The 18,346-nt window shown below is 36.3% G+C and overlaps 1 protein-coding gene across 1 annotated transcript; it reads right to left on the bottom strand.

Moving 5' to 3' along the window:
* Positions 1-371: 371 nt before the first annotated feature.
* Positions 372-1,676, bottom strand: LOC141620501 (protein FAR-RED IMPAIRED RESPONSE 1-like). Its single transcript, XM_074437355.1, has 2 exons — positions 1,213-1,676; positions 372-1,164 (listed from the first exon to the last, which is right to left on the bottom strand). The coding sequence occupies exons 1-2, from the start codon at positions 1,674-1,676 to the stop codon at positions 372-374; spliced, it is 1,257 nt and encodes a 418-aa protein (XP_074293456.1).
* Between the last annotated feature and the right edge of the window lie 16,670 nt (positions 1,677-18,346).

Consider the following 18,346-nt stretch of genomic DNA (forward strand, 5'->3'; position numbering starts at 1 on the left):
TACACCTTTTAAATAAAATATGGTTTGGACCGTTCCAAAATTATGGTGTTCATAAATCTATGACAAAAAATGTTTGTTCCATATAAAATTTTTGTAGTTACACCAGTTGACTTATGTAAATTCACGAAAAAAAAGGGCGTAAATGTGGTATTTCATTGTGTGTACATTCCTTCCTCTTGATTACTGTAATCTTTATATTTCTTCTTTTTTTGCCCGCAATATCCATCGGTTTTTCCTTCAACTTCTCAAACCTGCATCAAAGCCTTACAAATTTAAAGCTAAAATTGTAATCATAATTAGAGTCAGAATTGTATGTTCCCAACCGTTGTCTACCAAAATTAGTATTTTACCTGATCAGAACTTCATACTTTTTATGCTCTCCCGGGGCAATTCCGACTATCATGGAATCCCAATTCACCACAAGCATTACATTTTCTCGGCGCTTTCTTATGTTCTTCCACAACTTTATCCTTTTGGGATACCAGTCGTTTTCCAGACCCCTTAGTCTTTGATTGTATAGGATTTAAAACCATAACTTCAGTCGGTATCTTTGTACCTAACAACATTTCAAGCTCTTTATTTTTGTTTCTGGACTTTTCACCCGTGACACCACTACTACATTCAGACGGGCTACTTTCTAAGATCATCTTGTCCTTGAAACTTTTAAGTAGGTCCATTAACTGATCGATACACTCCGGCTTCTGTTCTGCTATTGTCACACAGGAGAATAATTCAGACCATAGGTTGCCAAGCTTGATTTTCTGAACCTCTGAAGCACTGCAATCTTCATTCAAAGTCTCAGGAAAATTACCACAAAGTGGCTGACATAGAGCCAATTTGCTCCATCTACTTAGCAAATAATGGTTGGGCACTTTTTCAAAACCTTGTTCCTTCAACACATAGAGAGCATGTCGGCACAGGATACCATGCCTCTCAATTTTTTTGCATGAGCAGCTTAACTTCACTCCATCAGGAATAAATCCAACATAATATACCTTATTTCTCTCACAATCATGGATGGGAATGTTGTCTGACGTACTAACCCCTAAAACCTTAACCCCACAAGTAAAACAGGCAGCGTTCCACTCGACCTGAAATTCAGAAAATATGACCGGAGTGTAAAACACAGAAGCGTGCTTCTCCAAAGGGTGAGGTGTTTCTAGACTAGGGAAAGAGTTTTTTGAATCGGCAATTAATTTGGACTGTTTTCACCTTTGAGCGTCCATAGCACTTTCAAATCTCATAAGAAACTCCACCAAAGTTAAGTTTGGATTCATGAAATTTCCGAAAAAGCTATTTTCGGACTCAGATCTAGATGTGGTCCTCATTAGTCCACCTAAAAACAAATTTCTGAAATATGCTGGGATCCAGGAAGCTCTCATGTCAAACATCGAAGACAGCCATTCATGTTCGGTTAACCCGTATGAAGATATAACTGAACACCACAGTTCCTCAAACTCAGCCGGCTCAATGTCTTCTGCCCATACACACACACATAGCTCTTTCATGAAGTTTGTTTCTCTATAAAGCGTAGAGCCGATCTTATCAGGTAGTTTCTTCATAATGTGCCACATACAATACCTATGATGAGTTTTGTCCTTGAATACTTTTTTAACCCCTGCCTTTATGCCGGCATCCTGGTCAGTAATTATGCACTTAGGATACTTCCCACCCATTGCAGTCAGAAAAGATTCGAAAAGCCATGCAAAACCGTCATCAGACTCATTTCTTAGAAGCCCCAAACGTCACACATTTTTTGTGATTGTCAACTCCCGTAAAAGGAGCAAATATCATCTTATATGTGTTCATGTTGAAGGTTGTGTCGAACGATGTCATGTCACCAAACAGACTGTAATTTTTGATTGATATAGGGTCAGCCCAAATAACTCTAGAAAGTCATCCTCGATCGTCAACGTCAAAATCAAAGTAGAAAGAGTTACACATGGCTTTCTTATGCATGAAATTTTCGATCATCATTTGAGCATTGTAACCCTTTATAAACTGTTTCACATCCCTCCAAATTTTTTTGAAATCTTCTAGTGATGCTCCCACATTTCTATATCCCTTTACATACTCCTTAAACATTCTGAAACTTTGTACGGGCCCTTTATTAACCTTTGAATTCTCTAAAATCATAGTCTTGTGTATCAGCGTTAGTTCCCTTGACTCCGGCAAATGTACTATTGTGTTTGGGGGTAGATAGAAGGTGTGTGTGACCTTCGTGAAAGTCGACAATAACATATTTTCCTTTGTCATTCCTCCTGAGAAAAATCCTTGCATTACACGAAATTCTAGTCTTCTGCCTCTTTTTCACCTTTCCCCTAGGTTTACTCTCACCTGGCTTACTACACACACAGTATTTAGTCATCACCACCCCATCTACCATTCTTTGTGTCGACTTCCTCATTTTAAACCCAGCATTGGCAGCATAAGTTTTGTAGAATTGCATTCCCTCATCCAGATTTTCGAAGATCGTTCCCACAGTAGGCTTCAAACTAGGTGCACAAACAGGTATCCTTTCATTGGAGTTGGGAGGGATCACTGGTGAGTCTGAAATTATCAGATAGCATATGTTATATTAGTACATGAATCAGCGGAAACCTTAACAACTGAAACGCGAACAAATTTACTAAACCAGTGAACCTATCTGTTTCTCTAGTACTCATATCATACTATATGTTGCATTAAATTGAAAACTAAGCTGATAATCAACTCAGGAAGTTAAGACAAACTGAAGAGTCTATTGATCCAAAATATTCAGGGGGGGGGGGGGGGGGTGAATTGAGGATTTAAAACTTTTAAAGCTTTTTCGATAATGTGTATGTAATTGATTATTTAAAGTTTATTGATTAAACTTTAACTAATAAACTAATAAAAGTAAACGAAATAAACGAAGCAAGCGAAAGAACGAAGAGACACACGGTTTTTGAAGTGGTTCAGTTTCACAAGTCGAAACCTACGTCCACTATTCTCGATTAATAAATTTAGTACCTTTCTACGGATTACAAATTTACTAACCCAACTCGTACAACTAACTCTAGCTGTAACTCAATGAGTACCGTTAAATACTCGAGTGACTAACTTACGCTAATAAGAAAGCACTAATGATTCTAACAAAGGTTCACGTTAATGAACAAGTTAATAAATCAATTAAGCACTATTATCTTATAACGATAAATTAAGAACAAGTATGCGAGTTTTAAAACACACGACCTTTCAAAATAACAAAACGGTTTTTCTTGGAAAACACACGGTTTGCTTTGCAAAGATGAAATTAATTTTTATGCTTAAGGTCTCTATTATAGATGTTGTAAATAGCAAAGTATTTATAGGGAAGGAAGGAGTAGGCTACACGGTTTAGTACAAACCCTAATAGCCGAAATAACAAGATACAAAAGCAAATCATATCTTTTTATTATCTCTTTCCTAAAAGCCTTAAAAGATAATAAAGAATATTCCAAAAGATAGAATATAATCTATTCAAATATTATCTTTACTATAAATTCTAAGATCATGATAAGATTTCCTAAAACAAGAATATCTTTTATCATAAACAAATATATTAAGTAGGATACATAAGATATGTAAAGATATTATTATAGAATAAAATCTTTACCTAATATACCCTAGGTAACACGAGATGTCACGGCTCATATGCCTCGTGACTCGTGCAAACCCTAGCCTTAACATATGATTAGAATTTAGGTTTTAAGAGAGGCTATATAGAAACCCTAATTAGTAGCAAAGTCCAACTCATAAGTTGATCCATCATGACTACTAATTAACGTTCAATACAAAGCCGGACTCCTCACTAAACCGGGCTTTATATAAATACTTTCATTAAAACATTTAAAATAAACTTAAAACAATTATAAAACAATTTTCGAAACATTTATAAGTCGTGCATAAAAACTCAGCATCTCAATGTTATAGTAGGAGAGCTATAACATTGAGCTCTTTTACTAGTAATGTTATAGCTGCAAAGCTATAACTTTACTAAATCAAGAAACTCATTCTTGATTACCATTACGAGATAATCACCTATACTATTCTAATCTTCAAGGAGATCTTTGAGTATAGGCTACATCATCATCCAAGCTTGATTAATCTTTAGACGAACTCCGTCTTCACATATTTCTTGAATGAATCTTGAACCGTTTGATCTTCGAATGAAGGCTCGAACTTTACATGCAATTGCCACAATCTTCTCTGTTGCTCGTAATAAGTTAATTCTAAAACACTTGACAAACGATTACACGCAACAAGTATATAAAATGTAAAGCACCTTGACATCATCAAAACATAAACATATAAAGCTATATGGTTCAACAAATTCCCCCTTTTTGATGATGACAAGCCTCCTAGAATTTGTGACTAAGTGTGTAGTTCTCTCTCAATATAATACCGTTATCTTGATAATAAAGATTAACGCAAGATCAACACGATTTTTCAAAAACCGAAACTTTAAGGACTTTAAGAGACAATTTGTCTTGACAAGGAGCAAACTTAGGTAGATGCTTACTATAGACGTTCTTTCCCCCTCTTGACATCATCGAAAAGCTAAGAACAAATCAAAAATGACTAGAATAATATAAGACGAGACAAGAGATAAAACGTCATAGGGAATAAAAATAACACGCAAGACTATAAGCATCCAAAAGATAATTATCATACAAACTTAGGAATTAAACATGTTTAAGCCAAAATAGGCCGAATGAACACATGTCTAATGAAACACTTGGGCCATAACCACAAGTGCATTGCCAATATGGGCCGAATGATAAGTCTGAACACACCAAAAGAAATAGAAAAGGAAAGCTAAAAATAGGCAGGGCTAATTATGGTAAGGCAGAGGGAGATCAAATGTTGCGGGTACGGTACGGGTTCACGTAGTCGGGCCTAGTACGATGATCTAAGGCATCAAGACGGTCAAACGAGCTCCGAACCAGCTGAGAAAGAGTACCAATGCTCCTTTCAAAGTTAAGCACTTTCAGGGAGAGAGCTTTTGTGGCCTCTAATGTGAACGCTTGATCGCTCGCCATGGCTTTCCCGTGCATAACCAACGCTCCACCTTGACTTGTAAGGAAAGTGAGACGATCACCGTGTGGGAACACTTCCCCACGAATTGCCTTCAACTCCCTTTCAAAACCCGCTAACCTTTTGTCCACTTCCTCCATCCAAGAGTACACCCGAGTAGCATCCAAACCCGAGTCTAAAGACCGAGATGGTCCAACCCGTGACAACACCGTAGCCAAATTAGTTGAATGCTCCTCAAATTTCTCCATTAAACCACTCATAAAACCCTCCAATTTCGACTCCATAGCTCCCAAACCCGAATCTCCCGGAGTTTTCTCGACATCCTTAACCAAAAGCAACTCGGGTCCATTAACAACAAGACCCATAAGCTTGATAAACCTATCACCCATACAATCCCGTGCACTAACACCGTAACTATCTTGTCCCACCACTCGCTTAATCTCCAACAACCGAGACACCCACATCCCATATGGTAAGTCGATTGTGGTGCTCAACTTCTCTTTTGTCACCGTGAGACTTGTTTGGATTATACGGTGCAACACGACACTAGCCAAATTCACTTTCTGACCCTCTAACCAAGAATAGACCATTATAGCTTCATAACTCGACACCTTATCACGGCCTCCTCTCCTCGGCACCACTGTGTTCCACAAGTAGTTCAAGAGGAACTTGATTTTTGCCGAGAGAGGACGAACCACGATATTACCTCCTTCCGTCATCTCCTCAAAATACTTGTTCACCAACAACTGTTTTTCACTCACCACATTAGACCATTTAAGACTCGGATTTAATTCAATTCCGTCATCGGGAACCGTAAAAGCAGAGCAAAAACCCGAAACAGAGACCGTCACATCAACTCCATTAACAATCGCATGCAAGACTCCTTTCTTAATTGAGACACTAGCAAAGAATTGAACCACCTCAACTGGATAAATAGGACCCGAAAACTGACTAATGTGACTCCACCCTTGAAAATCAAGAAAATTAACAAAGAAAGCAAGAGCGGGAACATTAACCAACCAAGATTTCGGATAATACCTCCCACCATGAATGGAATACCTCAAAACTCGATTAACCAGGATGCTTTCGTCATGAGTAAGCCGAACACGATTTAACCCTTCCTTGGTCGCGGCTTTCGAAACATCCCTAAGCAAGGTACGAGCAACACCATTCCGAACTATAACCTCGGGTTCCTCCAAAGCTTCACTTTCATCAAAAACTACCTTATTTTTTCCTTTGAAAAGACGGCGTCTTTTGCCTTCCGACACCGACTCGTCCCGACTACGAAACAGGGGCATAGTTTGGTTTGGTTGTGGTGAAGGACAATTAGTTGAGCTAGGATCATGTGGTGGTAGTGGTGATGTTTGGTTATGAAAGGGGCGGTTTTGGTGGTGACGGGTTGTGTTGGAATATATGTCCTCCGACAATAATGCGATCACGACTGTTGATCATGATGATCACATGTTTAAGTCTCATTAAAATGAATGCAATTGGGAAGTAATATTGTTACTGTCAACTGGTCAACATATATCGGTAATGATTGGCTGACTAGAGTTTGACATTACTGTCGTATGACGGTGGTGATCAGTTGATCCCCTAGGTCATACCTAAAGGGCAATACTCTTAATTGATTATTTAATTAATCGTATAACGTTACGAGTTAATTAAATTACTTGAAAATTGACGGACGATTTTGGAAGTAAAATTTACGTATCATATTGAAATGTGATTAAATGAGATACGGTCTGAGTAATCGAATTGTTTCATTACTCGGATGAAATTATTAAGGAAACAATCGGAATTGAATGAATTTTTGTAAATGCGATTTATAAATTGGTAAAAATATTTCGGCACAAGTAATTATGAAATTACTAAATCGATTTTTGTATGTGACGTATTTTTATTAATACGTTGATTTTTAATATGTTAAAAATACATAACAAATTATGTTACATGTGACATGTTACATATTGAGAAATTGACAAAAATAATATGGACACCATATTATGATTGTACCGAAATAATGGGGTATTGGGTTAATATTGTGTTGATTAATTTATTAAGTAAACATAATAATTACCTAATGGTCTAGCCATGCAAGCCTATGAACATTGTTAAGAGCAACAACTTCATGCATTGGCTCACCCAAAAGCCCCCCCTACCACCCGGTTTTTGAGAAGAGAAAACCATGATGGTTTTCTCATATTTTTACCTAATTATATACAAAATGTATTGTATCATATTCATTCACTTGTTCTTCCAAAAATAACAATCCTAGAGAGAATAAATCCTCCTAATCTTCTCTCATAAAAACCGAAAATATTTAAGTGTTACAATTTATTTTTGGTTCAATTTTCTACCTAAATTAATATTATACTAGCTCAAAATAATATTAATTAGATTAAGAGAAAGCCTTGGGTATAAAGCTTAGGGAGAGATCTTATACTTAGATCTTGTTCATCCATAAGGAAAGCTCAAGAACAAAAGAAAAGGAGATTTCTTTTGTGCCCAATAAAACCGAAACATCAATGTAAGGATGTGATTTCTCTTCTATTTATATTTTGTTTGCATGCATAAAATCCGTTTTAATTTTATGACAAATTATTTGACATATATGAGTATGTTAGTATGTATATGAATCTACATTTCCTTCAATCGGTATCAAGAGCCACGGTTGTTTGCATGCAAATTGGTTAAAAGTTTTTCCGAGTTATATGAATAACAAATAAAACTTGTAAAAATTTGTGTTATTATGATATATCACGAAATTATTACATGCATGTTAATATTTCTGGTCCTAAAATGTTTTAGGATATTTTGGTTAATTTTTCGGATTTTTATTGTTCATTTTTTACAATAATGGCATTTAAATGTGATTTTATGAGTAAAAATATCATTTTTGGTCGAAAATTAGCTATACTTCGAATTTTAAGTTGATTTTTGGACATGTTGTCACATATATTATTTTGAGATAACCTGTAAATTTTCATAATTTTTGGACTTGTTATGCTCGAAAAATGAATTTCTCATTATTAAATTCGGATTTAAGTGAAAAATAGGTTAATATGAGTTAAATTTCGAATCTGGTCATAGAAAATTAATATGTTGTCACATGCAATTTTACAAGATGTGTGTAAAATAATTGGCTATAAAGAAGTCTTTTTGCATGATTTATGAATTTTTTGAAGAAAAATGGCATAAATAGTGACATTATTAGTGAAAATTAATAAAAACATAATCTATGACTTAAGAAAAACGTCTAATGTTGCATTTTATTATATTTTTCAGATCTAAAATTGAAAAGTTTATGAAAATAATTTTTCCATGTTTTTATGATTATTTTATTAAAATCGATAAACCGCAACATTGTTTTTCCGGAAAATTTTCGAAATTTTTAACCTAAGATTTTGAACATTATGAGTGTCATGGAATTTTTCCAGAATGTTCATGAATTTAAATTTCAAATTTTGAATTTATTTGAAATTTTTGGATTTATTTGAAGTCTAATAGCTTATTTTTGTAATTTTTGGTCCATTTATGAACAATTTTGTAAATGAAAGTTAATTATGGTCAAATTATTAGTGAAGACTATATTTTGAGTCCTAAGAGGTTAGGGTAATTAACTTATGCATAAATATGAGTTTATGTATTTTTGTGATTATAAAATGTTGAAATCACGCAAATCCGTAAAAACCGAGTAATATACGATATTGGCTAATTAAAGGCGATTTAGCATAAAATTGAGCATGTTCTTACATATTATAATGCTGCATTTTCTTTATGATTGTCATAATTTTAATTTATGTAATTTTTGAATTATGTAATTTTACTTAGTATGGCCTTAGATTTAATTGGTATTTCCCGAAATGTATGGGAATATCGATTCAGTTGTAATTTTTATCGTGATCTCGTATCACCGTTTTGTAATTTAATAGATTTATTTTAGTTACAAATGTATAATAGAAAATTATGTAATTTATTATGTAATTTTATTCATTCCGGAGTTCCAAAAGACGGATTTATTCAAGAATGGCGATACATAAAGACGGTGTTACCTCGAGATGCGTGCCACAAATCAAGTTCAAGGGACCAATGGAGTTGGTTTCCGAATATGTAATAGTTAAATAGTTTTCTATTTTAGGAAGGCCATACTAGGATTTATTTATCTTTATGCTTGCATTTTATTTTATGTCACATGCATCGCTAAATCGCCATAACTAAAACATGCATCCTTTTTATCGAGTTTATCGACCGTGTCAAATATAATTATCGTAGTTCACCGCTTTAGTTCACTTAAAACGTGATAGATAATAATTTGACATGACCTCTCGCTAAAACAATCAATTGAGACATAGCCTTACCAAATAGTAGAAACCATGAAAACCTATTTCGCGAGGGAGTGCACTCGGCCACACCGGGGTACAAACCTTGTTACGTAGGGGAAGTGGGTGATGAATTTTTATCCACCGAGTTCATGTTAATGAGGGGTATTTCGGCACACCGTGCCCTAAATTGATATGGGTTTGGATTATGGACACATTTATTCGAAATTTGGGTTGTACTCAACGAAAGTATTCACGACGATTTCCGGATGTGTTTCGGGCTAGAGATGAATATTAATGTAAACATCATCGACCAAGAATTCTAAAAGTAGAATCGATTAAAAAGTTAATCCACCGAGTTATGTTAATAAAGGGTAATTCGGCACACCGTGCCCTAAGTTAATATGAATTTGGGTCTTGGAATCATTTATTATAGTTGGGTAGAGGTCACTATATAAATGTTCATATCTTGTTTATTTGCAAGTATGATTTAAAAAGACAAATGTTAATATTTCCTTTCCTCCATATTTGTAGTTTTTACAATGAATCCAACAAATGCTACCGCACCAATAACTATTGAGTCATATCACCATGTTCTTGACGACGTATGCTCCAACAATAATTTCGATACAACTAGAGAACTTCATTTCGGGATAGGTTCGGATGGAAACCTTAATTTCATCACCACTTCTAAACCACCCACTACTACTAGACCTCGTGTGAGTCCGTCTCGGGAAGACTACCTCATACGATCTATAGGATCTTTGTCTCTGGAAGATAAAGATGCCAAAGCTAGTGGGAGCTCTAGCAATCAAGTTCTTGCATCAAAGGGTAAGACGTTCAAGAAGAAAGGAAAGAAAGTCAAAACTTCAAGCAAGTTAATGATGAGTGCCATTATTGCTATGGCATGGGACATTGGCTTAGGAATTGCCCTATGTATTTGCGAAATATAAGGGAAGGACTCATTACTCCAAAAGGTACAATTCCTAAAGAAATTTATGTTATTGATATAAATTATACTTCCACTACGACATGGGTACTAGATACAGGTTGTGGTTCTCACCTTTGTAATCATTTACATGGTTTAAGAGATGTGGAGAGGCTTAGCAAGGGAGATGTGGATCTACGCCTTGGAAATGGAGCTCGGGTAGCGGCCGAATCCAAGGGAACTTATGTTTTAGCTTTTTAACGGATTTGAGTTGTATTTGCATAATTGTTTTTATGTACCTACACTCTCTAAAAACATTATTTCAATCGCCATGCTAGACATGGACGGTTTTTGTTTTGTCATTAAGAACAATCGTTGCTCTATTTCTAGGAATGATTTGGTTATTGGCCAAGCTACTTCTATCAATGGCATTTACATTTTAGAGACCTCAAATCCAATTAATGATATTTATAACATACAATCAAAGAAACTCAAAACAAGTGACCCAAGTGAAGCGTTCATTTGGCATTGTCGATTAGGTCACATAAACGAGAATCGCATCAAAAGATTAATTTCGACTAATGTGATTACACCATTTGATTATCAATCATATGGTACATGCGAATATTGCCTACTTGGCAAGATGACTCGTAATCCTTTTAGTGGTAAAGGGACACGAGCTAGTGAACTATTGGGACTCATACACACCGATGTATGTGGACCAATGAGTATCACCGCCCGTGGTAATTATGACTACTTTATAACCTTCACCGATGACTTAAGTAGATATGGGTATATCTATTTAATGAAACATAAGAGTGAAGCATTTGAGAAATTCAAGGAATTTCAAAACGAAGTAGAGAACCAATTGAACAAAAGGATTAAGGCACTACGATCCGATCGTGGTGGAGAATACCTTAGCCTTGAATTTGATTCACACTTGAAAGGTTGTGGCATTATATCACAACTTACTCCACCCGGAACACCACAACTCAATGGTGTTGCCGAAAGGAGGAATCGAACCTTACTTGATATGGTTCGATCCATGATGAGTCAAACCGAGTTACCGAACTCGTTTTGGGGATTTGCAATTCAAACCGCAATAAAATCTTTGAACGTAAGTCCAACCAAAGCAACTGAAAAGACTCCATATGAGATATGGAAAGAAAAGGTTCCAAATCTATCCCACATGAAAATTTGGGGATGTGATGCTTACGTCAAAACTAAGAACGACAACAAGCTTGCCCCAAGATCCGAAAAATGCATTTTTGTAGGATATCCCATGGCCTCACGAGGCTATTACTTCTATAAGCCTCAAGAGAACAAAGTATTTGTGTCTCGTGATCTTTGTCTTCCTAGAAAGTGATTTTATTTCTAGGAGACAGAGTGGGAGAAATTTTGAACTTGATGAAGTTCAAGAGCCACAAACCGAAATAGAGGCGCAAGAAGAAGTTCTTTCGTCATCTAACACGGTTGTTCCTACTCCTCTTAGAAGAACGGGCCGAGTTATTCGCCATCCTGATCGATATGTGGGACTTATCGAAGAAGATGGAACGCTCGATGTGTTGCTTATGGAAAGTGACGAGCCCGCCACCTACAAGGCCGCAATCTCTAGTCCTAATTCCACCTTATGGCTTGAAGCCATGAAGTCCGAAATGGATTCTATGCTTGAAAACCAAGTTTGGGACTTGGTAGATTTGCCTAAAGGGGCAAGACCCCTCCAATGCAAATGGATATTCAAGGTCAAAAATGGCATAGAAGGACATGACGATGTCTACAAAGCTAGGCTAGTGGCAAAAGGATTTACCCAAGTCCAAGGTCTCCATTATGATGAGACCTTCGCCCCGTAGCCATGCTAAGATCCATACGGATTTTGTTAGCGATCGCCGCATTTCATGATTATGAAATTTGGCAAATGGATGTCAAAACCGCTTTTCTAAATGGGCATTTAGAAGAGGAGGTGTACATGATACAACCCGAAGGTTTTGTTGATTCTAAAAATCCTAACAAAGTGTGCAAGCTCAAGAGATCCATATATGGTCTTAAGCAAGCATCTAGAAGCTGGAATCATCGATTCAATCATGTTATAAAGGAAAATGGTTTCACTCGAAATATTGAGGAACCATGTTTATACATGAAATTAGTGGGAGCAATGTTGTGTTCCTAATCTTGTATGTCGATGACATACTACTCATTGGAAATGATATTCCAATGTTGTCTTCTGTTAAGAAGTGGTTAGGTAACCACTTCCAAATGAAGGATTTAGGAGAAGCACAACGCATATTAGGTATCCGGATCTATAGAGAAAGATCCAAGAGGATATTGGCACTAAGTCAAGAGTCTTATGTTGATAAGATTCTTGACGATTCAAAGCATGGACAAATCCAAAAGGGGTTTGGTACCTATGGTAACCGAAACGATATTGAGCAAGACTCAATGTCCCTCCGAACCCCATGATGTTGAACGCATGAAGTTGATCCCTTACGCTCATTTTGTTGGATCAATCATGTATGCCATGATATGCACACGTCTCGATGTCTCGTATGCCTTGAGCATGACGAGTAGATATCAAGGAAATCCGGGTGAGAGTCACTGGATTTCTGTCAAGAACATCCTTAAGTACTTGAGAAGAACTAAGGACTCTATCCTTGTGTTTGGAGGAGACACCGAGTTGCGTGTTACAGGATACACGGACTCAAGTTTTCAAACAGATAGAGATGACATGAAATCACAAGTTGGTTTTGTTTTCATGCTCAATGGTGGTGCCGTAAGCTGGAGAAGCTTCAAGGAAGTCAGAATCGCGGATTCGACAACGGAGGTGAGTACATAGCATCGGGAAGTCGCCAAGGAAGCTATGTGGATCAAGCAATTCACGGAAGGTCTAAAAGTAGTACCTACCGCCAATGATCCCATCACTCTCTATTGTGATAATATTGGGACGATCTTCCAAGCTAAGGAGCCAAAGTCTAGTAATAGATCTAGACATGTACTTAGAAAATATCATGTAATAAGAGATTTCATTGAAAGAAAGGAAATTGCGATTTGTAAGGTTGGGATGGATGACAACATAGCCGATCCGCTCACCAAGCCTTTATCGCAGGCTAAGCATGATGGACATGTTACGTCCATGGGACTTAAACGTGTACCAAGTTTTTGTTAGATTTTGAAATGAAATAAAAGTGTTGTTTTTGTTCATGTTCATAATCACATTTGTCTTTTATCTTTAATTTATACTTTGTTACATCCATACGGGTTGTAGAGACAATTGAACCCCGTTAAAGTGAACACGGATTAACATAGTATTTGCCCATAGTCACTTGTATGAGGTGACGTCTCGAAGTGACTAGAGTGTGAGGCGATTGATGGCAAGTTCAAGTGCCATAGAGTCATGTGAGATGACTAGTCGATCACATAGGCAGCATCACTATTAGGAACATTTTGTCGGGCCTTATGACCGCTTATAGAGTTCTGGCAAATTTATATAGCCTGGTCGTGGCGAGAGCTACTATAGTATTCAAATGAGTCGATTCTTTTGACTAAAGACTATTCTCCTAAGATGGCACAGTTTCAAGATTAACTTTGATTTGTGTTACTACGACCTCCGTAAATGGGGTCAAATGGGCATATTTTGGGTTATGATGGCTGTGGCTAGTCGAAGGGAATGAGTGCGATAGGAATTGTCCATCCCTAGTCAGGGTTATAACAATATCTCCGGGCCACTCGAGGAGTAATGAACTGGAATGCGTGGCCACGCTCGGAAAGTATCTATGATAGATAAACCGGTCAATCGGTTATTCTCCGGATCGAGGAAACCACTCTCGATATGATCACTTGCAAGTACGACCTGAAAGACACCTTGCATTGAGTGGGAGATAGTAATAGGACAAGAGAATTGGTGACGCACACTTGTCGAGGACAAGTGGGAGATTGTTGGAATATATGTCCTCCGACAATAATGCGATCACGACCGTTGATCATGATGATCACATGTTTAAGTCTCATTAAAATGAATACAATTGGGAAGTAATATTATTCTTGTCAATGGTCAACATATATCGGTAATGATTGGTCGACTAGAGTTTGACATTCTTCGTGTATGTGGTGGTGATCGATTGACCCCTAGGTCATACCTAAAGGGCAATACTCTTAATTGATTATTTAATTAATCGTATAACGTTACGAGTTAATTAAATTACTTGAAAATTGACGGACGATTTTGAAAGTAAAATTTACGTATCATATTGAAATGTGATTAAATGAGATACGATTCGAGTAATCGAATTGTTTCATTACTCGGATGAAATTATTAAGGAAACAATCGGAATTGAATGAATTTTTGTAAATGCGATTTATAAATTGGTAAAAATATTTCGGCACAAGTAATTATGAAATTACTAAATCGATTTTTGTATGTGACGTATTTTTATTAATACGTTGATTTTTAATATGTTAAAAATACATAACAAATTATGTTACATGTGACATGTTACATATTGAGAAATTGACAAAAATAATATGGACACCATATTATGATTGTACCGAAATAATGGGGTATTGGGTTAATATTGTGTTGATTAATTTATTAAGTAAACATAATAATTACCTAATAGTCTAGCCATGCAAGCCTATGAACATTGTTAAGAGCAACAACTTCATGCATTGGCTCACCCAAAAGCCCCCTACCACCCGGTTTTTGAGAAGAGAAAACCATGATGGTTTTCTCATATTTTTACATAATTATATACAAAATGTATTGTATCATATTCATTCACTTGTTCTTCCAAAAATAACAATCCTAGAGAGAATAAATCCTCCTAATCTTCTCTCATAAAAACCGAAAATATTTAAGTGTTACAATTTATTTTTGGTTCAATTTTCTACCTAAATTAATATTATACTAGCTCAAAATAATATTAATTAGATTAAGAGAAAGCCTTGGGTATAAAGCTTAGGGAGAGATCTTATACTTAGATCTTGTTCATCCATAAGGAAAGCTCAAGAACAAAAGAAAAGGAGATTTCTTTTGTGCCCAATAAAACCGAAACATCAATGTAAGGATGTGATTTCTCTTCTATTTATATTTTGTTTGCATGCATAAAATCCGTTTTAATTTTATGACAAATTATTTGACATATATGAGTATGTTAGTATGTATATGAATCTACATTTCCTTCAGGTTGAAGATTGGGTATTTTTTGCATGGGTTGGATTCATGATGATGATAATAGTTTGAAAAAGGAGGTGATGGTGATGGGTTGTGTAAAGAAGATGAGTTGTGATGATGGTAAAATTTTGAGAAGAAGAAAAGTATGCAAGTGGGGTTGTGTGGACGGGTAACACGCAAGGAGGGGTAGAAATAGGTGTAGGCTAGGTATAGGGTTAACAAGTGGAGATGAATTATGGTAAGTGTTTAATTAGGAATAGGAATTTTGGTAGGTATAGGAATTTAAGGGATAGATTTATGATGGTAAAAGATAAGAATAAGGAAATTGAGTTTGTATAGGAAGTATGGACCGTGTACATGAGAGCAATTTGGAAAGATTTTTGTGAATTGGAAAGATAAAATATTTGGCGTGTTTTGTTTATTGTGATAAGGAATAAGTTCGTATAATAATTAAATTCTAAAATACAAATAGAATTTTATGATAAAAATATTTCTACAAACGAAATTATTCATGCAACGCAATATACGGACACAGTCATACAATCTCAGCTTAACTAGTCAGTCATAAAAGGATTGAACATATATAGAAACTTAGGTACCACCGATTAAACCAATTTCCAACCGTAAAGTCTCAAAACGTTCTCTAGCTAATGAATTTGTCAAAATGTCTGCCCATTGTTTTTCAGTACTACAAAATTCGTTTTATATTCCCCTTCTCAACATGGTCTCGTATAAAATGGTGTCTTATTTCAATGTGTTTAGTACGTGAATGTTGTGCGGGATTTTTAGAAATAATAATTGCACTAGTATTATCACACAAAATAGGAATACATCCTACGTCAACACCATAATCACGTAATTGTTGCTTAAGCCATAAAAGTTGAGTACATACCAGTCTGCAGCAATTTATTCGGCCAAATAGATTGAGAGAGCAACTGAATTTTGTTTCTTCGAACCCCACGTAATGATGCACGGTCCGACAAAAGTGGCGACACCCGACGTACTTTTTCTGTCTAGAGAACATTCTGCGTAGTCGGCATCAGAATAACCGACCAGATCAAAATTGCACTCCATTGGATACCATAGGTATAAGTTGGCCGTTCCAATCAAGTAACGTAAAATTCGTTTTACGGCCGTACAATGCGATTCTTTGGGAGATGATTGATATCTCGCACAAACGCATACGCTAAACATAATATCGGGTCTACTTGCGGTCAAATATAACAGTGACCCAATCATCCACAGTAAGTAGTTTCATCAACTGATTTACCGTTTTAATCCAATGTCAATTTCTTGTTCTCGACCATTGGAGTAGGCATAGCATGTGAATTTTCCATTCCGAATTTCCGAATCAACTCCTTGATGTATTTATGTTGATGGATTTTAATGCCTTCATCAGTTTGTTGTATTTGCATCCCTAAGAAGAATTTCAATTCTCCCATCATACTCATCTCGAACTCAGAAGTCATCAATTCAGAAAAATACTTGCATAGGCTTCGGTTGGTCGATCCAAAGATAATATCATCGACGTATATTTGAACAACCAAAAGGTCAGAACCCTCAGTTTTTAGAAATAGGGTTTTGTCGACGGATCCTCTACTGAATCCACTGTCAAGTAGAAACTTAGATAATCGATCGTACCATGCCTTAGGTGCTTGCTTTAATCCATATAGGGCTTTATCCAATTTGAACACATGATCCTCAAATTTGATATTCTTAAAACCAGGGGGCTGTTCAATGAAGACTTCCTCTTGTAAATAACCGTTTAAGAATGCCGTCTTGACATCCATCTGGAAGAGCTTCATTCCCTTGTGTGTGGCGAATGCTATCAGAAGTCTAATAGCTTCAAGACGAGCAACAGGTGTGAAGGTCTCGTCATAATCTATTCCTTCTTGTTGATTATACCCTTGGACCACCAATCTTGCTTTGTTTCTGACAATGACTCCGGCATCATCTAATTTGTTCCTGAAGACCCACCTAGTTCCAATGACTGAACGATCTTTTGGTCTAGGAACTAAATGCCAAACCTTGTTTCTTTCGAACTGTTGTAGCTCTTTTTGCATAGCTATAATCCAATCTGATTCAGCAAGAGCTTCATTGATGTTCTTTGGTTCGATCATGGATAGGAAAGAGTAGAAAGAACAGAAGTTGTTTAAGGAGCGTCTTGTTTGAACACCCTTCTTAATATTCCCAAGAATATTGTCCATGGGGTGTGAGCTCTTGTATTTCCATTTTGTTGAAGTACTTGGTTCTTCATCATTATTTGAGCTTGACCCGACTTCATTTGGTTCGGAATTAGAGGAAGTTCCCCCTGAATCCAATCCGGGTGTTGTATTTGAGCCGATTATAACCTCGGACTCTACACCTTGATTTGGATTTAATGTTATAGTAACATACTAACATCATCTATAACATTGGTTTGGGAATTCTTGTCTTGAGTCAATGTTATAGTATCATCAACTATAACTTTGTTTTTCTCCTTTTTATCTTTTGAGGAACGATCAAGTTCATCATTCGTTCCCTCAATCTCATTGTCCTCTAATTCCAATTCCGGGGGATCGTCTCTTGAGAGACGAATGTCGGGTTCATCCAAGTCTTCCTCCTCATCCTGTAAAGGCTTATCAAACACGTTATCTTCATAAAAAATAACGTGGATACTTTCTTCAATGCAAAGAGTTCTTTTATTGAAGACTTTGTAAGCCTTGCTATGATCTAAATATCCTATGAAAATCGCCTCATCACTCCTAAGGTCGAACTTACTTAACCGGTTTTTACCGTTATTGTGTACAAAACATTTACTCCCAAAACAACGAAGATGGGAGATATTAGGTTTTCGACCTCTATGAAGTTCGTAGGGGGTTTTCTTAAGAATAGGTCGGATCATAGCACGATTAT

This window comes from Silene latifolia, chromosome X (assembly GCF_048544455.1).
Source record: "Silene latifolia isolate original U9 population chromosome X, ASM4854445v1, whole genome shotgun sequence".
Lineage (NCBI taxonomy): Eukaryota > Viridiplantae > Streptophyta > Magnoliopsida > Caryophyllales > Caryophyllaceae > Silene > Silene latifolia.

Excerpts from the sequence above, each read along its gene's own strand:
- LOC141620501 (XM_074437355.1), bottom strand. The coding sequence starts at position 1,676 with ATGGGTGGGAAGTATCCTAAGTGCATAATTACTGACCAGGATGCCGGC. Across the intron at positions 1,165-1,212 it reads AGTGCTATGGACGCTCAAAG|TCTAGAAACACCTCACCCTT; the intron begins GTGAAAACAGTC and ends CTCTTTCCCTAG.